The sequence below is a fragment of the Ovis canadensis genome, chromosome 7 (genome assembly GCF_042477335.2).
Source record: "Ovis canadensis isolate MfBH-ARS-UI-01 breed Bighorn chromosome 7, ARS-UI_OviCan_v2, whole genome shotgun sequence".
Lineage (NCBI taxonomy): Eukaryota > Metazoa > Chordata > Mammalia > Artiodactyla > Bovidae > Ovis > Ovis canadensis.
In genome coordinates, this window is record NC_091251.1 from 72,230,037 (window position 1) to 72,256,904 (window position 26,868).

At 40.8% G+C, this 26,868-nt stretch overlaps 1 protein-coding gene across 1 annotated transcript in view; it reads left to right on the forward strand.

Annotated features, from left to right (window-relative positions):
- The window catches only part of FBN1 (fibrillin 1), a 274,972-nt gene that overhangs the window by 206,131 nt on the left and 41,973 nt on the right, over positions 1 to 26,868 (forward strand). Inside the window, exons 41-50 of the mRNA XM_069596613.1 lie at positions 1,026 to 1,148; positions 1,871 to 2,029; positions 5,295 to 5,366; positions 8,849 to 8,974; positions 12,479 to 12,601; positions 17,225 to 17,350; positions 19,279 to 19,395; positions 20,258 to 20,386; positions 20,961 to 21,080; positions 23,482 to 23,607. Of these exons, the coding sequence (XP_069452714.1) occupies positions 1,026 to 1,148; positions 1,871 to 2,029; positions 5,295 to 5,366; positions 8,849 to 8,974; positions 12,479 to 12,601; positions 17,225 to 17,350; positions 19,279 to 19,395; positions 20,258 to 20,386; positions 20,961 to 21,080; positions 23,482 to 23,607 (1,221 nt within the window). The remainder of the gene's footprint in view (positions 1 to 1,025; positions 1,149 to 1,870; positions 2,030 to 5,294; positions 5,367 to 8,848; positions 8,975 to 12,478; positions 12,602 to 17,224; positions 17,351 to 19,278; positions 19,396 to 20,257; positions 20,387 to 20,960; positions 21,081 to 23,481; positions 23,608 to 26,868) is intronic.

The following is a 26,868-nucleotide window of genomic DNA, read 5'->3' on the forward strand; positions in this document are numbered from 1 at the left end:
TTGGTTGTATTGTGTAAGTGATGACTCCTGTTCATCCTGTGTTACTGAAAAGATGGAGATTATTGACTATTGTTAGCTTTCAGAGCATGTGGACCACTGACTAGTGTGGGGAAATGGTTTTCATCCGTATATAGGAGTTACACACTGATTAGGGAAGAGACCTTCTTGTGTCCTGGAGGAGAAATATTCCTCTGATTTTCCAAAAGGCTTAATAGGTGACTTCAGCAGTGACAACCTTGTTGAGTAGTAGTCAAACATCACAATGTATACAACACGGTTTAAGACCCATAGAGTTAACATAAATTAGAATCAACACCTGTGTTTGAAATGGGGAAGGACGCATGATATACGTATTTCTGTGGGCTTATCTTCTGTGCTGTCTTACCACTGCAGATTCATGAAGCCAGTGTTTGATGGCTTCAATTCAGTTCAGTTGCTCAGTCGTGTCTGACTGTTTGCAACCCCATGAATTGCAGCACACCAGGCCTCCCTGTCCATCACCAACTCCCGGAGTTCACTCAAACTCACATCCATCGAGTTGGTGATGCCATGCAGCCATCTCATCCTCTGTCGTCCCCTTTTTCTCCTGCCCCCAATCCCTCCCAGCATCAGAGTCTTTTCCAATGAGTCAACTCTTCACATGATGGCTTCAGGTTATATCAAATTCTTCCTGAGATTTTGTGAACGTATGAAGGACATAGTTGTCTTTCTAAAAGATATTTGAGAATTATCATTCCTCCACATTTCCATCGCTGCATGTGTTTGAGGATGTTTTAGACTCATTTATTAAGAACTCACATCAGAAGGTACATTTTCCTTTTCTAAAAGCCTTTTCCTGAAAATGCACACACATCGGCACAGGCTAAGGACACTGATGAACGAAACATCCACATTCTTATCCGGATTGCAAAGTGCCCTGTGGATGTTCTCTTCCATTATCAACATGTAGATTGACCCCCAAGTCCCAGACCATTCCAAAGAGTGAAATTTCTATATTCACATACCACTTTCTTTTTGGATTATAGATGTGAATGAATGTGAAACTCCCGGAATCTGTGGTCCAGGGACATGTTACAACACTGTTGGCAACTATACCTGTATCTGCCCTCCAGACTACATGCAAGTGAATGGGGGGAATAATTGCATGGGTAAGTCCCAGCTTTTCTTTATAAAGCATGTTCGGTCCTCATCTGCAAAGAGAGAAAGAGCCTCCAACCCCAGCAATTCATCCTCGGTGTTATGTTACTCATCAGAGCAAGTGCCGCCACCCTTTGCCTCCTCCCCTGTAAACCATAAGCTTGGTCTTTTCTCAGCACCTCGTGTGGGTGGTTGGGAGTTTTCTTTAAAATGTAATGTTGGAAAATCCCAAACAAAGGTTTAATAGTACTTCTTTTGTTTGACTCTGGGTGTATCTTTATACAGTGATATTTACAGCACTGACCTACAGTATTAAAACATCATGAGTCGGAAATGAGAAAGTCACTGCCAAGAGCAGTGGAGAATTGTTACTAGGAGACTGGGTGGAGAGTCATGTAAAGTTTATTAAGGCCACAGCTACATAATGACTCAGTTCCGTGGCACAAAACACCAGGGAATATATTAGGTTGGCCCAAAAGTTCGTTCGGGTTTTTAGTAAGATGTTTTAGAAAAACCCGAACAAACTTTTGGGCAAACCCGATATTTCTTAAAGTCCTTTTCCTTGTGGCAGCAGAGGTAGATGGAAGGTTGAGAGCCAGCTTTTACTGCTCTTATCGAAGCCAAGTTACAATACAGTTCAAAAGAGACTCCTTCCTTGAGCATCCCTGTTAGAATCTCCCTATCAGGATTTCCCCACAGCATCACCAGTCCCTGCCTTCCTCCTCTCCTCTAGATATGAGGAGGAGTCTGTGCTACAGGAACTATTATGCTGACAACCAGACCTGCGATGGAGAACTGTTGTTCAACATGACCAAGAAGATGTGCTGTTGTTCCTACAACATTGGCCGGGCCTGGAACAAGCCCTGTGAACAGTGCCCCATTCCAAGCACAGGTGGGTTTTAGTTTCACCATTACCAGAAAGATAACTTGATACCTTCCCCGTGAATTGTTGGAGAAATGACTCTCAGCCAGGGGAGGAAAAGGGTGCGTTGTCCGTCTTCATAAAAAAAGATTAGCTCACAAAGGCAAATGTTGAAATTCACCGTTGATCTGGTCCTTTCAGCTGAAAATATATTTTCCAGTTTATTACACAAGTTCATTTACCAGCCTATAAACTCAGCATATCACAAAAATATAGAAGTTGTTATTGTTAGGGAGTTTGCCATATAACTTAAAGTCTGGAAACAGTGTGCAAAGCAGTTTGACAAGTAAACCATATTCCTATATTGTTTACTTACTTATTACCATCAATTTTATTTATTCATAACTAATCTTGTTCCAAAAAGAATTCAAGATGGCCCACAAAGATGCATATATGAAATAAGAAGGCCTAATGCAAATGGAAAGCGTGGGTAAGAAACTCAAAGCAAGGGTAATTACACAAGATCCAAGCCTGGAGGTCTTACACACTTGCCAGTGATGAGCAACAGCTTGGGCTCTACACCTTCTAGTAGCTCATATAAAGAGAGATATGATCGAGTCTAACAGTCTCAATGACCACAAAGCAAACTCAGAACTAAAGAAAAGCATGACTCAGGGACTTCCCTGGTGGTCCAGTGGCTAAGACTCTACACTCCAAATGCAGGGGGCCCAGGTTCCATCCCTGGCCAGGGGCCTATTAATAGATCCCACATGCCACAACTAAGAGTGCATGCTATAACTAAAGATCCTGGATGCCCAACAAAGATGGAAGATCCTGTGTACTGCAGCTAAGACCCAGCGCAGCCAAATTAAAAAAAGAAAGGCATAACTCCTTGATATAGAGAAATTTCTTCTTATATCCTCATACAGAAAAACCTATGTAATATTATCTATTTGAAAAAGGAAAGAGCTAAATTCATATTCTAAGAGTAAATGAAGCAAAACCTTTGGTGCAGTGTTCTTATATGGGAGATGGTTCATATCATGATGGTGTTGTTTACTGATGATCTAGATCATATTTATGATTTTTAAAAATTAATTAATTAATTTGCCTGTGCCAAGTCTTAGTTGTGGCATATGGAATCTAGTTCCCTGACCAGAGATTGAACCCAGGCCCCCTACAATGGGAGTGCAGAGTCTTAGCCACTGGGCCACCATCTTTATGATTTAGAGTCAACGAACTACTGTGCAAAGTACTGATCTGAGAATTGTGTAGTATCTACTCCATTCCCCACAGTGATATGTAAAATACGCAATCTATTGTCTGGTGCTAACTGACAATGCAAAAAAACCCAGATGATTCTTATTTAGTAAAATGTACCATTTCATCCACTGTTTCCTCCAGAAATAATGTTAATAGCTATCACTTAGAATTGCAAGTTGTCTCCACTCTGCAAGATGTTGTTAGACCTGGGTTTGGCAAACAAGAGCCTGTGGGTCAAATCCAGCCTGCCTCCTATTTCTGTATGGCCCACAAGCTAAAAGTAATTTTGACATCGGAAAATTTTATGAACTTCAAATTTTAGTAAATAAAATTTTATGAGAATATGGCCCCACTAATTTATTTGCATATTATCTATGGTTGCTTTCATGAAATAGTTGAGTAATTTTAACAGACTGCACAGTTTGCGAAACCTAAAATATTTACTTTTTAGCCTTTTAAGAAAATATTTGCTGACCCCTGATCCTGACCGTTGGCTTTCAGATCTTTTATTATACATTGTTATTGTTGTTCAGTCACTCAGTCATGTCCGACTCTTTTGAGACCCTAGAGACTACAGCATGCCAGGCTTCCCTGTCCTTCACCATCTCCCAGAGCTTGCTCAAACTCGTGTCCATTGAATTGGTGATGCCATTCAACCCTCTTGTCCTCTGTTGACCCATCTCCTCCTGCCTTCAGTCTTTCCCAAGATTATATATACATAGCTATCATTAAAAAACCTGGCAGTTACCCACACTTGATGTGTGTATATTTACAAGTAAAAGTATATGTACACGTGTCTCTGTATGTTTGTTTTTGATTATATTAAGAAATGTATTTATATTTTCATAAACTGTTTTATTATAAAATGTACACAAAATTAGTTTTTAAATTGGATTTTACAAAGATAGATATCCTAGTATTTTTATTTTTTATCTTGATGCACCATTGTACGTTCCCTTTCAGACCACTATGGAGATCTCTGATAATAACTGTCATTTACTTTCAGAAATATCTGAGTTCTAGGTATCTGCATACTCTTAATATAAAATGCAAGAGTTCATCTTCACGTTGAATATTGGCCAAATCCAATCATGGCTTTTCATTAGCTATGCAGTCTGCACACATTTTAGGAGTCCCTGAAGTTTGGATGGTCAGTGGAGCTGGTGTAACCCTTGTTGGACGTGAACACTCATAGATTAAAGAAAGAAAGCACTAGGAAAAGAACATGCTATGTTTTGTGTAAAATACTTCCAGAAACCTTTTACTGATTTTCAGTAGGTTTACCCATAAGGGAGTGGCCATCTTGAGCTTAAATTGATACCATGCCATATCAGTTATACTCATGATCAGGAATTACAGAGTCTCAGAGTTAAAGGGAACCACAGATGACGTTTAGCGCATCCTTAATTAGCAAGTTTGATGAAAATTCATGTCGGGGGAGAAAGACAAAGGGTCGGGGGAGGGAGAGGGAGCAAACAAAAGAACTGCAGCAAAAATAATAATTCAGCTCCAAAAATGAGAGTAATGAGGGTAAGTTGGTTGTTTGACATGAATGAGTCATTAACAGACCTGAAATCAAGAACTTAGCTACATTTGCTATTGCTATCCCCAGTCTGCCAAGGAAATGGCTTTTGTACACATTCGTTAAATCCTAGATTCCTTAACCCAGAGTGGAAAGAGGCACTCAGACCAGTCCCAGGTTTCAGAGCTGAACAACATCCCCATAGAAACCTAAATTCCCTCAGGCAAGCTCATACAAATGAGTGCATTTGATATAGAGACCTCTGCTTCAGCCTCATTATTACGTCAACATGAGGTCACTTTTCCTTCATCACTTTTCTTAGGGACAAAGTTACACCATCTGTAGAAATTCTCAATTTTTTTTTTACAAAGGTCAATTTATTTTAAATTCTTCCAAATACAGGTAAATATCTTTTAAGAATGTTTTCAAAGTAATTTTGTTCAGCTCATTATTGCTCTTCGCCTACCCTATTCCCACTCCGCTTACCCCACCTTTGTTCAATCACTGCAGATGAATTTGCTACACTCTGTGGAAGTCAACGGCCAGGCTTTGTCATCGACATCTATACTGGTTTACCTGTCGGTGAGTTACAATGCCATTGTTGCAAATTTTTGTCTCTGTCTTTGTGTTAAGAAAAGGAAGTACACACTGTTATTTTCTCAAATGTGCTTTTTTTTTGTTTGTTTCTTAGAAGGAAAAAGCATTAGACAGTGCCATTTACCTTTATTGAAATTCTGATTCTTAGTTTGAAACAAACTGTGCAGACACCCTGTGTAGCTCCACCTAATTGGCAGCAGCATTTGTTGGTCATGATTAAGGGGACTGGAAAGCTTTTCACAAAATCACAATCAAGCTTCGTTAAACCAACCCTAGGCATCAACAAAAAGAGAGATTCTGGGAGGAAAGCCAGTTGACGTTTGATTTGACTGTAGTTCCCAATCCTTCCGTCTGACTAAGACAAGAGTTTAATATGACTGTTCATACCAATCCTTATGTGTGGGTTGTTCATATAAAGCCCTTTTGGTGGATCACTTTTATCTCACAGGGAATCTCCACTGGTCATCTGCTTTGGGATTTTTAGATGTGAAATATAAAAGTCTTTCCAATCTGAGGCTGTCTGGTAACTGGAGCAGAGACCACTGCAGTGCTCAAGATGCTTATGTGAGATTCAGAAATACTGCACAGCGTTCAGCCAGTAGAAGCAAGGCCTTTGTGGTTTAAAACCAAATAACATAAAAATAGATGGAAAGCCATTGCATTCTCCGAGTTTTTCCCCAATGTGATTTATACGGATCCTCAGATGCCCCTCTGAATTCTGAGCAATTGTGTCTAGTAGCAAACATCACCACTTGGTCTGTTCCACCTTATTGCTAATAAGTAAACTGAAATCCACATCAGCCTTTCCAGTGACCTTGTTTAAGAAAACAAGGGTCTGGTCCAGCAATCAGCCTGGCTCTCTTTGTGCCAAATCCATATGGCTCCGCAGCCTAGTCAACATCCAAAGAAACTTCATGGTTTGGAAGGAAAACCTGCTAAATGACATTGGCATGAAACACCTGGCCCCAGCTGCTTTGTTTTTCCCCTTCCCAAAACAGATCTTTTCATCTCCCTAGACTCTCTGATCCGAAGATAAGTGGTCTTTAATAGTAGTGGTTCTCCATGGACGAACCAGGCATGTACCCCAGCAAGGCCTGCCCTCCAATGTTGGCAGCAGGCAAAGACTCAAAACAGCATTAAGAGCATCCACTAATAAAGCTGGAAAGGCCTCAGGCATCCTTAGGCCAAACGCCTTGCCTTACAGTTGAGGGGACAGAGGTCCAGACAGGGAAGGGGACTCAGCCGAGGTCACTTGGCTAATTAATAACAGAACTGGGATCAGAACCCAGTCCTGACTCACAGCTTGCTTTGCCTCTAGCTCTTGAAAACTGGAAATGTGATAGTTAGCAGTATACTTATTGTTAGCAAATTCCAGCATGACAAAATATTTAGATGACTGAGAAACTTTGTTTTATTTAAGCTTTCTACTCTCCTTCTGAAAGGTCTGAAGATTGTTGGCATATAGAACTCATTCGTGTGGGGTTAAAACTATAGCAAGTTTATTAATCTTGTCTTTAAGTATAAACTTTTCCAACTTGAAGTTCAAATGGAATCCAGACAGGAAAAGAAAATATAATTTTTAATATGTGCTTTTGCTATGTTTTGCCTAACAATGGCTAGAAATTTGACCCAGCCTGTTATTGTTAAACTTGATAATACATCACTTATATTTAAAACAAATGAATGTGAACATAACACTTCATGTTTTAACCCGTACATAGTTCAAGAATGTCTGAAATTTTTTTTTTTGCTTCTTGCTGATGATACATAGTTGTGATATTTCTTTGCCTCACTTTTTAACAACATACGTGACAAATGTGTGCAAAATCTAAAGCATAATTACTTATATTCAAAATAGAAATATACTCTTTGATATTCTAAGCTTTTTTTTTTTTTTTTTTTTGTTAAAGAGATCAATTTGTCCTCAAACAAAATCAAGCCCTTTAGAAAAAGGTCTAACATAAATCTGTGGCCTGTAAACTTTCCCCTTCAAAGCAGATTGGCTTTAGGGTATGATTCTTCTGAAAGTGCAGCAGCTCTTGTGGGTTCCATGAAAGTCAGTGGCCATGTTACAACTTGGGCAAAGTACCTGGCAGAGGTGCCTGACTCTGACATGTAAAGAAAAGTATCTCAACAATGGCATCAGAAACCTAATGGATTGGAAAGACCAAAACTTTGTATCCCCTCCTGGCTTCTGAAATGTTTTGTGAAACTCTGCACAGGACTGGTAGAAGGGCCCTCTGGGATAACAAGTCCTTCAATAATGGTTTTGTGAGGATTGTTTGTGGAAAAGCATAAGGGAGGAAGGGTAGCTTGGTAGCGGATTCCTGGTATCAAATCTACTTCCCGGTGGTTGTATGGTCTTTGGTGAGTTCCAGCCTCCGACCTGTCCTCAGTTCCATCACTTGCATCGGGGGGATGGTCAGAGTGCCTAGAGACCATCTCACAGGGTGGCTGTGATGATTTGGTAACTACATCCAGGTTAAATGCTTGAGAAATGCACCATGTATATAACAAGTAAGGCACCATACCATTGCTGCCACTGTTACTGTTATTATCCTAGAGGACACTGAATGGTTGAAAGTTCAGGCCAGGTCAGGCAGAGAGTGGACCCAGCAGGCTGGTGAGGAGACCTGGCTTGCCCACACAGCTCCCTCGCCAGCTTGCTTTAGCAGCCTGGGTCCTGGCTGTGCTCTCACTTCTACTTTGGTCCTGCTTTAATCCTCATCAACCCCACTTCCAGGTATTGGTTCTTAATCAAATGTCCCACAGCATTCCAGGGGCCAGTAGCACCGTGGTGCAGCAGCTCCCCTGGCCCCGGGCCTGGGGAAGCCACACTATTGTGACTGTCCTTCCTCAGTTCTGGCTCTGTCTACATGGTCAGCCTGGGCCCAGCTTACCTCCTCAGACCTGACTTACTTCCTTAACTTCCTTAGCAAAGCCATGCAAAGGAGGAGCAAGGCGTTGAGCTGAAATTTGGAAGATCAGAGTTGGCTCTGACCATGGGATTGTCTTCTGTTCTCCAGCAGCTCTCTGCTCCCATTCCCACCAGCCACCACCATACACTTGGGGTAGAGGGACCACTTACTCTTGGCAGTCGCTTTCATTCTGCTCCACTGGTGCACAGGGCCCAGTGGGTGCAAAATCTCCTACCTGGACAGAGCTAATGTTTTGTAACAAAACCAGAAGGATAGATGATCAGTGAGATAGACACAGGAGTGTCTGACAAGTGGCTTAGTGATCTCAGTTTGCTCTTCATTGACTTCCCCCACTTCCATCACCACCCCAGCACATGAATATACACGCCTGCACACACACACACACACACACACACACACACACTGTCTCTTCCTTGGCTTTAGACCTTACACGGAACTAGTTAGAAGCAGCCAACTTTCAATTCCAGTTTACCCTGCCCAGGGATCACATGCCAGGCCATCACTCACATGTGCCTGCTCTGTTTCCAGATATCGACGAGTGTCGGGAGATCCCAGGGGTCTGTGAAAACGGTGTGTGTATCAACATGGTCGGCAGCTTCCGGTGTGAATGTCCAGTGGGCTTCTTCTATAATGACAAGTTGTTGGTTTGTGAAGGTAAGAGATGTTGCTCTGTATCACATCCAGAAATGAGCCAATTTTACAACATTGGAATTTCAGAAATTCATCAAACTCTAGCTATCGTGAAGGGCACCCTGTGGATCAACAGACATTTCACTGCCAAAAAAAAAAAAAAAAAATTCCCTAACTCTACTCCCAGTGGGCAAAGCATGATGTCCATTCCCCAGCCCTCTCCACTGCCCCCTCCCTCAACACAGAGTGTATTAGATTTCCCAGCTGATATGAAAAAGCCTTGAGGTCCTAGGTGTGTCCAATGGATGGCTATTGTTTTACACAGCTTGAAAGTGAGCACGAGTGGTGGGCAGTGATCTTGAGTTGAATCTCAAAATCAGTGTTCTCTTCCAAGCGGAGCCTTTGCTCCTCCCCAGTGAAAACACGGTTAATGCAAATATTTCAAATGCATGAGAGAATTCCAAATGGCAAGAACAGCAAATTCGATTTTATACGAAGAATGTTGGCATGCGTGCAAATGGTACTTTTTTCATTTTCAAATTACCTCCCCTCGCCATGTGTATGTACTGTGATTCTGCGCATTCCTCACCGCACTTCATATTTTTCCGACATCTGGGGAAGATAGTGTTCTTTTACATTTTAGTAAAAGGGACGTTGCTGGTTATTAAATATACCATGGGCCCTAGGACAGCTAGAGTAATTTTCTTATTTCATACTTAAACTCAGAGCCTCTAACAGAGTTCTTGTTCATGTTAGAAAGGCTTATTGCTCCTTAGAGCATGTATTACACCACATAGGTCAACATTTTAATGTTAAAAAATCTTTTTCTCCTAAACTAGGGACAACTTAGAGACCACGAGTAACGCTATAACCCCAAGCACAGGCTTGTTAAACTCTCCTCACCAGGCTTTCTGTTCCTGTGGCCAAGCTGGCAAGCATCCCTTATTCTGCCTGCTGTGTGGGGGACTGGAAATGGGGTGACAGCTATTCCTAGCCTTCCTAAAGAGACAGTCATCTGGGGGCTTTGGTTCAGACCCTGGGCTTCTGAAGGCCGTCAAGGATCAGGTGTAGGGAGGAGGCAGGATGTGGAAAAAGAGAAGAGCGCCCATAGCAAATGACCTATGGTGCTAGGGGTAGCTGCCTGCTCATCGCCACTGTCTCCCACCTGTCATGCATGCCTAAGGATGCCTGTCCGCTTCTGTGGCATCTCCTCTTCTCTTCCATTCAGAGCTGGTTACTCTACCCAAGTGCCTCTTTGATACGTATCTCTGCTGAAGCTGCAGCCCTTGACCAGAAGCCAGAGGCACAGCCACCCATGACCACCATGTCAACCTAGACCTTGTTACACCCTTGAGATTGAAAACCTACAGCTGTGCCCATGGAAGGTGGCTCACTGTCAGGGTAGCGGTCGGCTGATACAGAGATTACAAAGTGCTCCAGCTTTTGGTTTCCGTTTCATAGGATATCCATCTTCAGGGTGAACGTTTAATCCAGGGTCAGCTGCTTCCCAGCACACTCCTAGCTCTCAGACTCAGAAAAGGAAGGTTGATTTAGCACACGCCTCAGCCAGACTGCAGTTGGAATGGGTTCCAGAAGTGAGTCAGGGAGGATCTTTGTGTCTGCTCTCCCCCAGCATGCATAGGATCAGATGTTAGGCATCTGAGGCATCAGGGAAACGCTTGTCTATGACACCGTTTGGCTTTTCCAGCTACAGAAGCTACCCTCTGTGTTTCTGTACACTCTTTATGAAAAGTAGGGCAGGCCTGGTGGGTAAGGTGGTGCTGGATCCTGGGCCCATAGTAACCTATGGTGGGCATACTCTGCTCCTGTATGAGACACACACCCCATATTAGACAGATAGGACCACTGACTGCCCACAGTCCTGAGGTTTTCCCACCATGGAGCACACACCTCGGAGGCCTAGATTGGCATATTTGCCGCCCCCTAGTGGGAACTTTGGCTGAGCCAACTTCCGCATGAAACCCCAGCACTGGTGCTGAGAGCTGACTTTGACCTGTGTTACTGGCTGCTCCCTATACTGGATTTAGACTGAATTAGAAAGCTTGGAGAAGGAAATGGAAACCCACTCCAGTGTTCTTGCCTGGAGAATCCCAGGGACGAGGGAACCTGGTGGGCTGCCATCTCTGGGGTCGCACAGAGTCGGACACGATTAAAGCGACGCAGCAGCAGCAGCAGCAGCAGCAGCAGAATGCTTCATAGGAGCAGGGGAAGACAATATGCGTTTTTGCCCCATTGGTATCGCCTGGACTGTGAAGTATATTCTGCGGTGCCCTAAAGCTAAACTGAATTAGATGGCTGGTAACATTTTTAAAAGATAGGCAAGCAACTCCCTGAGCATAGGCAAAGCTCTGGAGCACACAATAGCCACTTTATTTGCTCTTTGATAGTGAGCATTTGGTTATTTTCAGTGGTTTTATGTGTAATCTTTATGTTAAGTTTCCTAGATTTGACTGCCATGTGGCAGGAATTTAAGCAGGAACTTCTGCAGCTCTGCAGCTCAAAGCACTGTCTGTGGACCAGTGGACCAACATCACTTGGGAGCTTATTGGACGCATAGACTCTCAAGCCACTCCCCTGACACGCTGAGTCGGAATCTGTCTTTCAATAAAATCTTAAGCGATTTAAAGGAACATCAAAGTTTGAGATGCTCTGCTCTGCAGGCCCTACAACAAAAGCAACCTGACTGATTTCCCAAACCTCCTGCACTTTGAGCAAATATAAGACTTCCTAGGATATTAGTCTATACCCTTATCAAATCTTCCCTTGAGGCTGAGATTCACAACTTTTTCTAAAGATTAACATAATTAGAACCTGTAGATGGTAATAAATCCAGTAGTTGCATTTATGATAAATATTTGTAAAGCAGGTAAATTAGAAAAGCTTTCCATCTTCCAATGTTCGTTCAATAGAACCAATCAAAATAAGAAAATATAAATCTGTGTTGTGTGAGAGCCTTCATTTGCCTTTGTTACCAAGTTCAAGCTCAACCTGCTTGCCACACAATAGGCCAATAATCAGGAGATGAGGTGTTGAGGCAAGAAATAGCAACTTTGTTTGGAAAGCCTGGCATCAGAGAAGATGGCAGACTAGAGTTTAGAGTACTATCTCATCAGGGTCTGGATGCCAGTTTCTTTTATAGAACAGAGGGGAGGGAGGAGGTGAGGAAATAAAGTAAAAAGGCCATACCATCTTGCAAAATACCTCCTGGTTTGGCCAGCACTGGGGAGAGGATGTGTCAATTTCTTTTTTCCTGCAGGTGGGCAGGATCAGGGTATTTCTCTGTGCACTGAACAAAGGCACTTTAGTTTAACGTTCAGGCAGAAGGGCAGGATTCCCCGAGGCAGACCACTGTGTCTGCTTGTAGCTATGGACTGATTATAGTAACAAGAGCAAAGAAAGCAAAGTTTCACAAAACAGATCCAAAGTAAAGTCAGATTTTGTTCTTGCCTCCTGCCTGTTGACACTGGATTCTGCTCTCCTTGTAATTCAGTTCTCTCCTGCTCATAGACATTGACGAGTGTCAGAACGGCCCAGTGTGCCAGCGAAACGCGGAGTGCATCAACACTGCAGGCAGCTACCGCTGTGATTGCAAGCCTGGCTACCGATTCACCTCCACGGGGCAGTGCAATGGTAAGTCCCCACCTGCAGGCACCTACCCAACGGGCCAGCCCCAACTAGCTGCAGATCCCTGCATTTCTTTGGGATGGTTAAGATTCAGACTTCTGTGTTCTAGTAACTAAACTGGGAAACAGGAAAATTGTTGAAATGCTTTAACACTTGGCTTTTTTCCTCTTTAGAGAGGTGATTTTTCCAAATTTCCCTCCCTGCTGCCCTGCTGGAAATACCCACTCCCACAAATGCACACAGACATATACACACACACACACACTCCCTAACTGGTGCTATGTGCTATGGTTAGTCACTCAGTCATGTTCAACTCTTTGCCACCCCATGGACTGTAGCCCACTAGATTCCTCTGTCCATGGGGATTCTCCAGGCAAGAATAATGGACTGGGTTGACATGCCCTGCCCTCCTCCAGGGGATCTTCCCAACCCACACGTTGAACCCAGGTCTCCTGCATTGCAGGCAGATTCTTTACCATCTGAGCCACCAGGGAAGCCCAAGAACACTGAGGTGGGTAGCCTATCCCTTCTCCACGGGAACTTCCCGACCCAGGAATTGAACCAGGGTCTCCTGCATTGCAGGCAGATTCCTTACCAACTGAGCTACCAGGGAAGCCCTCCCTACCTGGTATTTAGGACCAAATACTTTTTTTTCCTTTTACCTACTCCCCCTTGAGTGGGTGAGGTTTTCACCATCCTAGCCACATATACCAACTCTAGACAGCAAAGCTCTCCTGAGCTGGGCTGGGTTAACCTTCACAAACCAAGCAAAAAGAACCAACAGTATTATGTTTTTTCCTTAGCATCTTATAGAACTGAGGGCAGCAAACTGTAACAGCCTTTTATTTGCAATGTCACCTACAGCAAAATGAGAGGCTATTAGAGGTTAAATTTTTTCGGTATTCACCTTTGTCAGGGACATGGTAGAAATGAGAAGGATGAGTATGTCACCAACTTACTTTGACAGTGGAATTATCCCTGGTGGCTCAGCAGTAAAGAACCCACCTGCCAGGGCAGGAGATATGGGTTTGATCCCTGAGTGTCAGGAAGATCCCCTGGAGGAGGAAATGGCAACTCACTCCAGCATTCTTGCCTGGGGAATCCCATGGACAGAGGACCCTGGTGGGCTACAATTCTGGGGTCACAAGGAATGGGACACAACTTATCGACTAAACAACAACAGCAAAAGTTATTAAACATCTGATGGTATTTTGTAGCCAGTGGTAGCAAAATGAAAACACTGGTGTTTCAACCCAGCAGCAAAGTAACACCTCAGAATGACTTTTATGTGAGTTTTTCAGTAATTATAAACCATTATATATTTAACAAGGAGGTCAGGAAGAATCTGTTGTTTTGCCTCTAGTCCATTTCACAAGGAGTTTCCTGGATAGTTTATGCATTTGTGAATGAAACAACACCAAGGAACATGGTCAGATTTTCCTTGGATTTCCTTGCGCACCAGTGATTAAGTGGCAGGAAGCACACTGCTCTCCGTAGGGCATTTTGCATTGTTTTATGAGACTTGGGTGGGAAGAGGGTGTAATACCAGAACAAAAACTCACTTTGAGAATCAAGACTTGTTTTCTGGCTTTAAAGGAACATGTGCAAGTGTTTAGCTTTTTGTCAACAGAGCACTTGTAATCCACGTATTAACAACAACAACAACAACAAAAACAGGACAGGAAAAGTGAGGATGTCTCTGATAGGAGTCACAATACCCTCATGAAATTTGGCATTCATACCACTTCCCTGCATTTTGCTCTTAATTTATATTTATTTGGAACTGGGTGAAATAATTCCAATCAAAATAAGGAATTGCTGGTAATATGGAACGTGTAGTTTCACACCATTTCACGTTAGGCGAGATGTGGGAAGAACTATTGTAAACATCAAGACGAGATATCCAACCAGGGCCTGGCTGGGGCTTGCGTCCTGTCAAAATTTTTGGAGAGTACTAACATAAATACGCTGGGTAAAGCTCATCCAGCGTTAATCAGCAGTAAGCACCATGAGGGAGTGCTGTTTGTAGCGCAAGTTTTGTTCCCCTGATTCAATGAAATTCTTACAAGAAAGGGAATGTACTTGAGTTTGAGTTTTGCAGTTGTTCAGCCTCTAGGGCTGAAGACTTCACTCTGGAAATGTCTTCATTTAGTCCTACTTTTATTTTTTATAATTATCACTTTTTAATCTTTTTGACCACACCATGTGACATGTGGAATCTGTTCCCCAACCAGGGATCAAACCCCTGGCCTCTGCAGTGGAAACACAGAGTCTTAACCACTGGACCTCTAAGGAGGGCCCACATCTTACTTATAAAATCTCTTAAAATGTCTTTAAATACTATCCTGTACATGGCATTTTTCAGATGTATTGTAAAATATTGCTTTCTTCCTGTGTTTAAGATGAAAGGAACTAAAATTTCCTTATCATAGTAAGATTTTTATTTGAACTTGTAAGTACATCATTTCACCAGCTGGCCGTAATACCCATGTTTCTGAGCCAAGGATGCTAGTCTGACCTCAGGAGCTGAGTAGTTGGAGCACAGGCAGCCACTCCTGAAATGCCTTGTCCAACTAAAAACATACTCTTCCCAGCTATTTCCTTATGGTTTCCTCTCTCTCTGCTGACTGTGTGGGTGTTTTCCCCCAATACTCTGTTTAAATCTCCTATCTCAACCTCAGACATACTCTTCTGGGAATTTAAATCCTGATGCTTTGTAGAAACCTCAAGACAAAGTGAACTTCATAATCAAGTTCTCTACAATTGTAACTTTCTATTTCGCCAACAGAACTGCAAAGTAATCCATGATTCATTAAAAAAAAAAAATCACCATGAAATAGGCAGTGTAGGAAAGAAAATTCCTAATTGAGGATCCCTTTCTAGTAAGATTCTTAATGCTCTCCATTCCCTGTGGGCCCCAGAAATGAGACAGACCTGATCCTTGCATTTGCCCAGACTCAGTATTACCTGAGGGTGCCCACGGTCTAGGCTGACTATAATAAGCCCCCAAGACACCATTCCTCAAAATCAACTCTCTTCACTGAACTTGGTAGTGGAAATCAGTGTCCCCTGCCTATCCCAGGGAGCAGTTTGCTCATTTGAAATTCATTTTTATCCAAATGTGAATAATTGTCATCTGTTCTCGGGCTTCTCTGGAAGCTCAGATGGTTAAGACTCTGCCTATAATGCAGGAGACCTGGGCTTGATCCCTGGGTCAGGAAGATCCCTTGGAGAAGGAAACGGTTACCCACTCCAGTATTCTTGCCTGGAGAATTCCATGGACAGAGGAGACTGGTGGGCTACAGTCCATAGGATTGTAAAGACTGAAGGACTGGACACGACTGAAGCAACTTAACACACACATCATCTGTTCACTAGCATTTCTGCAGACTAGCTGTATCTCCTAAGATGCTCTACCCTAGTTTCCCCTTTTCATGATACACCCACCCCCGACCTGAGATTTCTAAAGGACATGGTGATTCATCGACTCTAGATGTTTTGTGTACTTGGAACGAAGTAGTTGTATAAATGGCAGCCTGAGCACATGAAATGGAGGAAGTATATTCTGTCCTGGCGTGGGCACAAGTGTCCTGGGCAGCAAAAGGTACCCATTCCCTGTTTTTGTCTTCTCAGTAGCCAGGGTGGGCAAACGGCAAGCTTGAATTATTCAGCTGAGAGCTGGGTACCAAGCTGCTCTCCAGCATCTGCACCCACGGCAGCATTCTGCCTTTTGCTTTCTTTTGTGACAATAGGAAAATCAGTGCTCCTCGAGTTACATTTTCCCTAAACATGAAATCTTGAGAGCTTTAAAACATTATAGAGATGTGAGTAGGTATGCAATTATGTCATTTGCGAATTCATGCAACAAGTTTGGCCCCTGAGATACTTAGATTTCAGGAGAGCAAGAAGTATTAACTTGATACTAAATGTAACTTAGAGCCCAGCGAGTGGCAGAAGCAAGATGAGAGAGCTTCCTTTTGAAAGAATATGGATTTTTAAAAGAAAGAAAGAAAGAAAGAAACATCATTAGGATTGTCAGGTGCTGAAAGGAGTCCTATGTAGACAGGAAGGCTTGGTTAAGATGGAACAAAAGGTTATAGGAGTAAGACAAAATAATGGGGTGAAACTGGAGCAAGGGACCATGTAGGCTGCCCATCATGAAAACTTAGCTTAGCAATGGGATTTGTTTAAATTTCCAGAGGAACCATGACACTTCCGTGATTTGAGACACCGAATCTTGACTAGACAAAATATTTCAATTAATTCCATAGTCTAGGATACTGTGTAGGCAGATAATCAAATGGATTATCTCCCAGCTTGCATGTCTAGTCTCTGTTCTATATCTGTTTTCTCATCTTTCAGAAGATTTTTTGGATACTGCCCCTGGTTTTCATTGCTTGTGTATTGTTAATATGCTCTGAATGTGCCTAGTAAATGAGAGTAAGTTTTAACCAATTTTGAGTCAAAAATAAATATTGAATATAATGTCAGAAGCAGTTTTACTGGCTTAGTTTAGAACTAGGATTAATCTTGAGGCCAATACCTAGAAGTAAGTTATCTGATTTGAAAAAGAAAAAATGATTTGATTTAGCCTTCCAAGTTTCCACTTAAGATGCTTTTTATTTACAGATCGCAATGAATGTCAAGAAATCCCCAATATATGCAGCCATGGACAGTGTATTGACACAGTTGGAAGCTTTTATTGCCTTTGCCACACTGGTTTTAAAACAAACGCTGATCAAACCATGTGTTTGGGTGAGTATGTGGCTATCATTTCATTTTTCATATCCTATTGAAAAATTAATGTGTATCTGAATATATAAAAAAGCTAACACTAATTGTTTTGTTATTTATAAAATACAGAAGCAGGTACGTAGCATTAATATCCTTTGATATTTAATTTTTGGGAATCTGAACATCATAAACCTCTTTCTTGATATTCATTTGGCTGTCAGTTCAGAGAAACTTTTGACAAAGGGATAAATTGAGAAAGATATTAAGACAAAAATACTTTTATTAATGGTAATAGTCTACTGTTCCTTTATAATATTTATGTGAATTTGCCTTATTGGAACAGAGTGCAGCTTTTGAGTGGTTAAGTATGAGCATTTTTTGAGAAGTGTCTGTGTATATATATAACTGTTACATATATATAAGGATATAGCAGGTCCTTAAAGGCAAATTTTCAGATCATTTTCCTAGGGGAAAAGAGCTCAAGATTTTAAATCTTTTCCTTAGTTTTAGTACTGAATCGGAATGTTGATTTAGACTAAACTTCAAATATGTAATCAATCAATTTCTCTCCTTCCCTCCTTTCTTTTTCTATTTTAAAGCAACATCCATTAAGTCTTTTGGGGACTATATGAACATGAATCAGGAAAAAGAACAGTCAATAACGTTTAAAGTGCTTGCCTTTGGATGTAATTAGATTCATCCTTTAGGGAACATTCTCATAAAGTTTTGTCATCTTCAAAGCAGATAACAAGTTTTAAGTTAAAGATTATAATCAGTCCCACTAATCACTGGAGAGATAACCCAGTGTATTCATGAAGCCCTGTCCAACTTTCATTCTCCCTCTCCCATCTGAGTTATCTGTAATCCCCACCAGAGAACCTGCCCAACCAAAGAACTTCACTTGGCTAACAATGAATCAAGGCAGAAGTTCTTGATTGCTGGAAGGATGACTCATTTGGATATAGTCTTCAGACACACACGTTGGAGTCACATTCTGCTTAGCTATAGCATCCTGATTTAAGATCACAGATAATTCATCTTTACATCCAAAGTTTGAAGGCAAAGGAAATTCTAACTCTAAACATCACATTTTACTAACCTGAGGTGTTACCTTCCACTCCTTCCCCATCCCTGGCCCTCCACATTCTGCCTGTCGATATCGCAAACTGGGAATATCAATGGTTTTCATTTTAATTTCTTATGTCCTCCTTAGTAAAACATACACCTGCTAGAAAGATGATAACTGCTGTCACAAGATGCAAAGACATCATAAGACGCCAAAATAGCTTTACAGGATAGTCAAAGTGAAAAGTTGTAGACCAACCAAAAGACAACTCATACTGCTAGAGAAGAGCCAAATTGAGTGCCATCACATTGAGATAATTTAGAAGAGAGATAAGTCACTATTTCCTGGGAGTGGTCATGGGTTTTTAGGGGCAGACTGGGAAAAAGAAACAGACGTCTTCCAGGTGAGTGAGAAAGCTAATTTATTTTGTTGCTGATTTGGGGGTAATATCAGGTGACTCACTGCTTTTTGGTAAACTGGAGTGAGAATCTTAAAGGCTGAAGTTTGCCAGAGGTGGCAGCGAATCAAGACCCAGATGCGCACAGAAGTTTCCATTTCCAAGTGAAAATATTTGAGAAAAGTGGCAAGGGTGGAGAATTCTAGAAGTAAATAGAATAAAATAGTTCTTGTCCAGTTCTCATGTCCTTAGCTTGCCTCCTTTCACATGCCAACCAAGGAGAGGATTTTCTCCCAAGGCTTAGAACTTTGCCTTTTGCTAGTTTCTCACAGGGAGCTGCCACTGTGGGAGCTCACGCTGACATCAAATCTAGAAGTTCTCAGCCGATGCACACCACTCTGTGAACTCTAACATGCCTTTTAACCCCAGGTGACCATATTCCCCCTTCTTCTGTTCACAATCATGTTTTCCCTTTGTTCCTGCTAGACATAAACGAGTGTGAAAGAGACGCCTGTGGGAATGGTACTTGCCGCAACACGATTGGTTCCTTCAACTGCCGCTGCAATCACGGTTTCATCCTTTCCCACAACAATGACTGCATAGGTATGTGTGCAAAACAGCCAGCTACCAGAGGAAGGCAATTTCATGTGTGTCTTTGTAATTAGCATCGTCTCCAGCATGCCGGCTCTCATTTTTAATATATACCAATTTAGTTGGGACAGTTGGTTAAGAGTTATATGCTAATTAACTAACAATCAGTAATGTGCTAATTAAGTGTCAAATACAGTGAGGACATCTATGACTTTTATTAAAATACTCATTAGCAACTATAATTTTTATGTCTGCTATGCTACAAATTAATTAAATTCATTTCAAAGTAAATTCAATGTTTTAAAACATATGAAAACGATCCCTTGTAAAGAAATTACAAAATCCGGGAGCAGTGTGGACCTACTTGTCTAGGTGTTTTACTGTAGCCTCTCTTCAAAGAAGTAAATTATTGAAGCTATAAAATTCTTCCTATAAAATACGCTATAGTATTCACAAGCAAGGGTGAGGAACCAAATTCTGTATTGTGCAAGAGGCCACTTTTATATACTTCTGATTACAAGAATTGTTAATAATACTCTCAGCTGTATTGTGTATTAGTAATTCAGTTTCAACCTTTAAAAATGAAACCTAAAGTATGATCAAAGTGAAACTCAGATAAAATCCTAACATAAATTATCAGTCAAATTAGTAGAATTATTTCACCTTTAAAGTTTCGATATAAAACTTTATTTATTTAGGTCAATAAAGCTAGGTTTGTTGTTATCAACTAACCAGAAAGGAATTTCTTAAGTTTGTCTGAGCCAGCAAAGCCACTGGAATTCAGAATAAGCATTTTTCCCTTTAAAGGTTTTGGTCATTGATGGGATTATGACATTTTCCTTTGGAATATATCAAAGGATGCTTTTCTTGGCAGATGTTGACGAATGTGCAACTGGAAATGGGAACCTTTGCAGAAACGGCCAATGTATCAATACCGTGGGGTCCTTCCAGTGCCGGTGCAATGAAGGCTATGAGGTGGCTCCAGATGGGAGAACCTGTGTGGGTGAGCGCTGCTCCAGAAAGGCCCTGAGACCGTGCCAGGAATCACACAATCTGTATCGCAACTCTTCCTTTAGAAGCCTAGAGGGGAAAGATCAGAATAGAGTAATCCTGCCCGCAGGTGTACATGGTATACGTAGCACTCTTCCCCTTTACCTTTTAAGTTTCTATACTTACAGAAAACAATTACAATGTTATAACATTCAGTGTGACAGTGGAATTATCCTATAAAAATTGTAATTCCCTTTCTTGTCTTCTTCCACATAGCTTTGTAGTACACTCTTCTATAAGCTGCTAGGTGCCCTCAAAAATCTTCATAGCCATTCACTTTTTAAATGCTGTACTTTTCTGGAAATATTTAATTTTCTGTAGATCGAATAAAGTATGGCTGTTACTTTGCACACTTCCAAAAGCTGATAAAGCTGATTTTTATTGAGGTGGTAATTTTTATTCATGGTGGAGTTTTGGGGCTTTAGATTTATGTATTAGATTTGATTCCAGTGTCTTTGGATTTTAATTGCTTGATGAAAAATCATGCCAGTGGGAAACTCTTTCTTCTTTTCCCCTTTTCTTTGCAGATATCAATGAATGTCTCCTAGATCCCAGAAAATGCGCCCCAGGCACCTGTCAAAACTTGGATGGGTCCTACAGATGTATCTGTCCACCTGGATACAGTCTCCAGAATGACAAGTGTGAGGGTAAGAGGGCAATCAGTAGTTGGAAATGAGCAGTATTGGCTACCTCATTGACAATAACAGAGTCAAAGTTTTTGAGATGGTGTAATGATGTCTTCATTTTGCAATACTTTATCAGACAAATCCAAGGGTAGGGTGTGACTTATGGGCTCATAATTAGATGGTGAGACAAGAACATCTAGTTCTCAGGCTAATCTCTGATGAAGCTGTTTTGCTCTGTGTACTTGGGTGGTTGCATGACCCTGACCCTTTTCCAATGTGTTTTTATGCAGCTTATAAAAACTCCTGAATTACCTGTTTTTAAGTGCCAGTGGGTTGCAACTAAAAATAGCTTCCTGATTCCAGTTAAAATCTTTAAGTGATCACATTCAAGGTTGGATGGATGTGGCTATGTAATTTGTCATTTTTGTTTCCACTTGTAGAGTGGTAGAAAGATGTAACTACAAATAAATTCTCAGCAAATTTTATAGTACTGCATTCCTCAATACATGTATCATTGCATTAAATGAAAGCCATTAATTGTCAGAAATTCATAAATAAATAGAATGAAAAGGACTCTTAAGAAGTCACCTAGTCCATGCTCCCACCTTTAAACAAGTCTGTGTCTAGTCCCTAATGAGTAAGAATTGTCCACTTTTAATATCATCAATGAAAAATGTTTATTATATATCTAATTTAAATCTCAGTCAAGGGATAATATTCTAAGTGAAAACATCAAAATTAGACCTAAATACAAATTACTGTGTCATTTTACTTCTATTAGAGGTCAGCATTATTCCCTCCATGATTAATGCAAAGTTACTACTAAATGAACAGAATGAAAATATATAGAAAAAATGATTTTCAGAATAGTCAATAGATGTGTTCATTCTAAATCTTTGTCCCTACCCTTATGAAGCTGGCACCTACGGTTTGATTTCTACCATAAGAGAATCATAACAACAAAAAACAAGAAAAAAGGGAAGCATCTGAGCATTTTTACAAAAGTTGACTTTTAAGAAAAGATTGGATGTGGGGGTGGAGGGAGTGTAGGGATGGATTAATTCATCATCATCAGCTTTGTTAGCTCACATTTGTTCAGATTTGTTAGTTAATAAACCACAGGAAGCATGATGCAGTTATAAATGTGATATAACATGAAATGAGGAGGAGGCTGGTTTTACATTGTACAGAAAGATAATCACTTTGCATTGCACATTTCTAGAGTATCTGTTGTGTGGTATTTACAAAACTAAGTCAAGATAAGAAAGTTAATTTCATAACTTCCCTTTACTTGGACCTCATGGGAATAAAGCTGTGTAATACAAATACATTTTGGTGTGGGTAGAACTTGTACAAACCTGAAGATAAAGAGTCCCAAGATATAAGAGATAATCTCTTTTGTTGGAAAAAAATATTTCCATTAAAATAGCGTGGCTGAGACTCAAGACTTACCTCTTTTTCACTACAAATTCCTGCTGAAAGTCAGGGGAAAAGATGGGTAAGCCTCTTGGAAAGAGTGGTCATATTTTTTCCATAAGTAGGGTCATCATATACTTGGCTCACCAAATGAAGACAATTTTGACCTGCACTCATGAATAGTGAGTGTAGGTCCAACATGCATAAACTAGGACTCTCCCAGGCAAACTAAGACATACTCAAGCCATTCAGGATGCAGACCATCCTTAATTACCCCTTTACAGTAGATAAGGTATACTAATATGCTCGAGGAAACATGCCACAATTATGTGTGTCAAATTCATATTATCTAGATGATAAAACAAAAACTATAGTCTTTACATGGAAGATATCTTTGTGTCTTCAGAAAAATTAAACTGCAAATGAGAGACAGGAGCCTCATTTCCTGTGATGTCTTTAGTTTGTATTGCATTAGGATTATTTTCACAAGTATTAGTGTCCTTGTAAAAGTCACAGTTTTAGGTTGATCGCATAAGATACTGGGGAAAACACTGTGGATGGGTAGAGAGGAACAAATTTGGTTCAAAGGCCTAGATCTCTTGCTGAGTAACTCATTGTTAAAATAATTAAAATTTCAGAGCATCTGCTTACTTTTTAGTGAAGTCAGACTCTAGAGTTTCTTGCTCCTTCCCAGTTGAGGGTAGTGCAAAATTACTGCAACTTTTCTAATTATCTAATAAACTCAATCTGGGTAAAAAATGTTTCTCACTTCATCCCAAAGAAGGCACTTGCAGAGACCATTTTTATAATAAGAACCAGCAAAACTAGTTTTTTAAAAGTCATCACAGCCTAAAGTCCACTCCAGCATTATGATACAGGAAAAATTTTCATTATTGGAAGAATTTTTGAAACTCAGTTAGGCTTTGTACTTCTACATTGTGCTTTTAGTATCTGACAGTGTCTCCATTGTGTTTTGACTTTGTTTGACATGTGTACTTTTTTTTAGATATTGATGAATGTGTTGAAGAGCCAGAAATCTGTGCCTTGGGCACGTGCAGTAACACTGAAGGCAGCTTCAAATGTCTGTGTCCAGATGGGTTCTCCTTGTCCTCCACTGGAAGAAGGTGCCAAGGTAAGTGCTTTTGACTTTTGGCTTTACACTTTCATTACTCTGTGTTTATTTGTTGTGGTTTTATTTTTTTTAAACATGGCAAAGCTTTGATTCTCTGTAAAAGAGAAGATGGAGTGTTTTCATTCACCCAGAGGTCTAATGATTACCATATGTCAGAAAGTTCATTTTTACTTTTGAGGTTAAAAACTCATCCATCATGTTATGGTTGCTTGTACAACAACTGTCCTGGCACTTTAAACCTGCCTCTCCCCCTGAGAACACAGATGCTGACAGGTCAGTCAGCAGGGGATCAGCCATGAGCCCCTGAACACGGAAAAGCCTAGGGGAAGTTCAGTTACAAGTTCTCTGCCTCAGAAGAGGTAACCTGTGTAAATGTGGGCCAAAACCTAGACTTTCAGACAGAAAATGCAGATTAACTCATGTGCTCCCAGGATATAGTGCCCATCTCTTACATCAGAAGTTTTCTAAGAAAACAGAAAAATAAATGTGAGCTGACCAGGATTCTTGCTGGCCCATAGTCTGTTTTCAGGAATAACACTTGTGAACTTCAGAAAAAGTCAAAAGGGGAGCCTGAACTTACGCATGACAGAGTTTATTATGTCTCAGAAAACTACTTAGACTTTACTAAAGAAGGCAATTGTATATGTCTGTCTACTTATACACACCAGTTTAATGAATTCAGGACCAAAAAAAAAAAAAAACCACATGGAAACACACATATCTCCCCCACAACCCCTACCCCATTCCAGTGGGGTTTTTGTTTGTTTTATTGTTCAGGATTTTTTCTTAGTTTTTTTTTTTTTTACTTCCATATTACCAAGTAAAAGGCAATGGATGTTATTTAAGATTCCAAAAATTGGGCTTTAGGGATCTCAGCCTTGTCATTTATAGCCTAGGGCAAGTCATTTAATCTTTTGGAAGCTCAATTTTCTTATTAAACAAATAAGAATACCTACCCAAACAGTCTTATTGAATACATGACAAAGCTTTGTTCATTTCTGAGTCTTTCACAGACTCTTATGATTGTTATTCAAATTGATCAACCTTTTACTTTTCAACTGGTCATCTTGTCATGTGATATTTAGGGATGTGAAGGGGGACCATTGAGAATTCTCTGTTGGTTTGATCTTGCAGGTAGCTATCCGAGCCCCATGTGGATTTCTGGGTTGTGGGTGGGGCAGTGCTTGATGCAAGCAGATAATCAGTCTGTTTGGTGCAGACCAGCCAGATAAATTCTAGCTCTTGCTCCTTTGTTTTTGTGTGCCTTTGGCTTGGCCGGAGTTTGGAAGGAAAGTAGTGAGAAACCAGGTGTGAATCTGCCGATGTGGCAGGCCAGAGGAAATTCAGAGGCTATTAATTCAATTTGCACTGGCCTGTCACTGAGCAAGCTAACGCTGCAGGAAGACTCAGCCCAGCTGTGAGCAGCCCTGCCACAAGCTCAGCTCCAAGAGGCAGAGCCAGGATTGAGGAATGCGAGCAGGGAAAGTGACTTTTGTAGCTCTGATGAAATTTCAAAGGTCATTAAGGGTGCTTCACAGATGGACTGGTAAACAGGCATCCTAGCAAGCCCTCGTTAAAAGGATGCGGGCGCACACAAACTCTTTCCCAGTGCATGGCACCTTTGATTAAAACACCAATTCCAGAGAGTGACCACAAAGCCAATGTAAATCTCCCACAGCACACAGATTTTGCTGGAGCCAGGGAATTAAGAGCTGTGTTTTTATTATAAGATGGCAAATTAGGAGTCAAGCTTCTAGTGCTCATAAAATTAGAAAATCCCATAGAAGAGAACCATGGATAATGTTTTTGAAGGAACAAATGGGATCTAGGGCTCAGGTGAACAGCCTCTGGCCCCTGCAGGCCACAGAGGTCAGTGAGTCACTCCTACCACGAAGTTCAGTGAAGGCACGTGTCACTTTGGCTCACTCTAAACTTCATACCTAGATTTTTTTCTGGGGTGAGGTGATACAGTGGTGCTGGGGAGGTGGGCTGGGGTATGGAACAGGGTCAGTAATAAAAGGAAACGAGAATGAGAACATAACAGAGCAATACTAGTACATGCATGTATCCAGGTTTTAAAGATACATTTCAAGCTGGAAGACAGAGGAAAGAACTGAGTTTTGATATGCTTGTTGAGATTTCTTTTGAGTAGTCGTTAAATTATATCTTAAAATAGTGATAGGCATAAATGATAAAAATAGGACCAGTAAACACAGAATGCTGTATGTGACAATGGACTTGAGTAAAGCAAATTCTGGGAGGAACGTGAGGAAGCCATGAGACGTGCCTGCAATTCAGAGACATACGTTCCATGCTGGGTGTCAGCAGTAATAAACCTAATATTTTGATTTCTGAAAAAAAAAAAAAGAGAGAGAGCAATTAAAAGGTGTCCTTTAAAAAACTACAGTTTGTAAAATCTTGAAGCTTCTCAACAGAGACAACATTTGAATAGAGGAGATGTTGCAGGACAAGGATCAGCTTTTATTGCTCTTCACCTTCAGAAGAGTAGTTTGCGAAAACGTGACTATTAGGTCCCCACCCATAACAAATGTGAAAATGCAGTAGACCCCAGAGAGATCGTTTATCTGAAGAGTTGGTAGCCATGATGAGTTGAACAAGTTCATTGCAAAAGCCAACTGAATTTGACTTATTGGAGCCTGGTAAATATGGTTGGCTGATACTTTTACTTTAATTCATGAAAATTTTCCTGCTGTGATCTTTTGCAACTTAGTTATTCTCACATTGTCTCATTAAGATGGTTAAATTGTCTTAACTGAAATCATAAATGACTCTAATAATTTGCTACCTGGACTTGAAAACATTGACAGGAGAGAGCAGACCTGGTCATTCATAAAGAAAGGAGTATTGTGCAAAGTGGAGCTGAAAACATTTCCTTAAAACCTGCAGATTTTAGCATCTGTGTAACTCAGAGGAGTTTGCAAAACTTTGGAAGTCAAATTTGAGGGCAAACACACTCCAGGCTCTTGGATGAGCTCACTTTTCAGAGGCACCCAATTTGCTCTATAAGAAATGGAAAAGTCAGTTTCCAAAGCTGCATCAAGCAATACTGGAGAATTTTGTAGGACCTAGATCCCAGTCCCATGCTCCATGTTGGAGTCGCCAAGAAAGAACTGATGTTAAAGAAATATATTCTTTATAGTAACAAATAAGTAAATTTTAATAAAATCAAAGTATATTAGAGATACAATTTATGTACCTCAAAATACTGATATTTTCTGCTTCATTCTTTAGTTTTAAAGC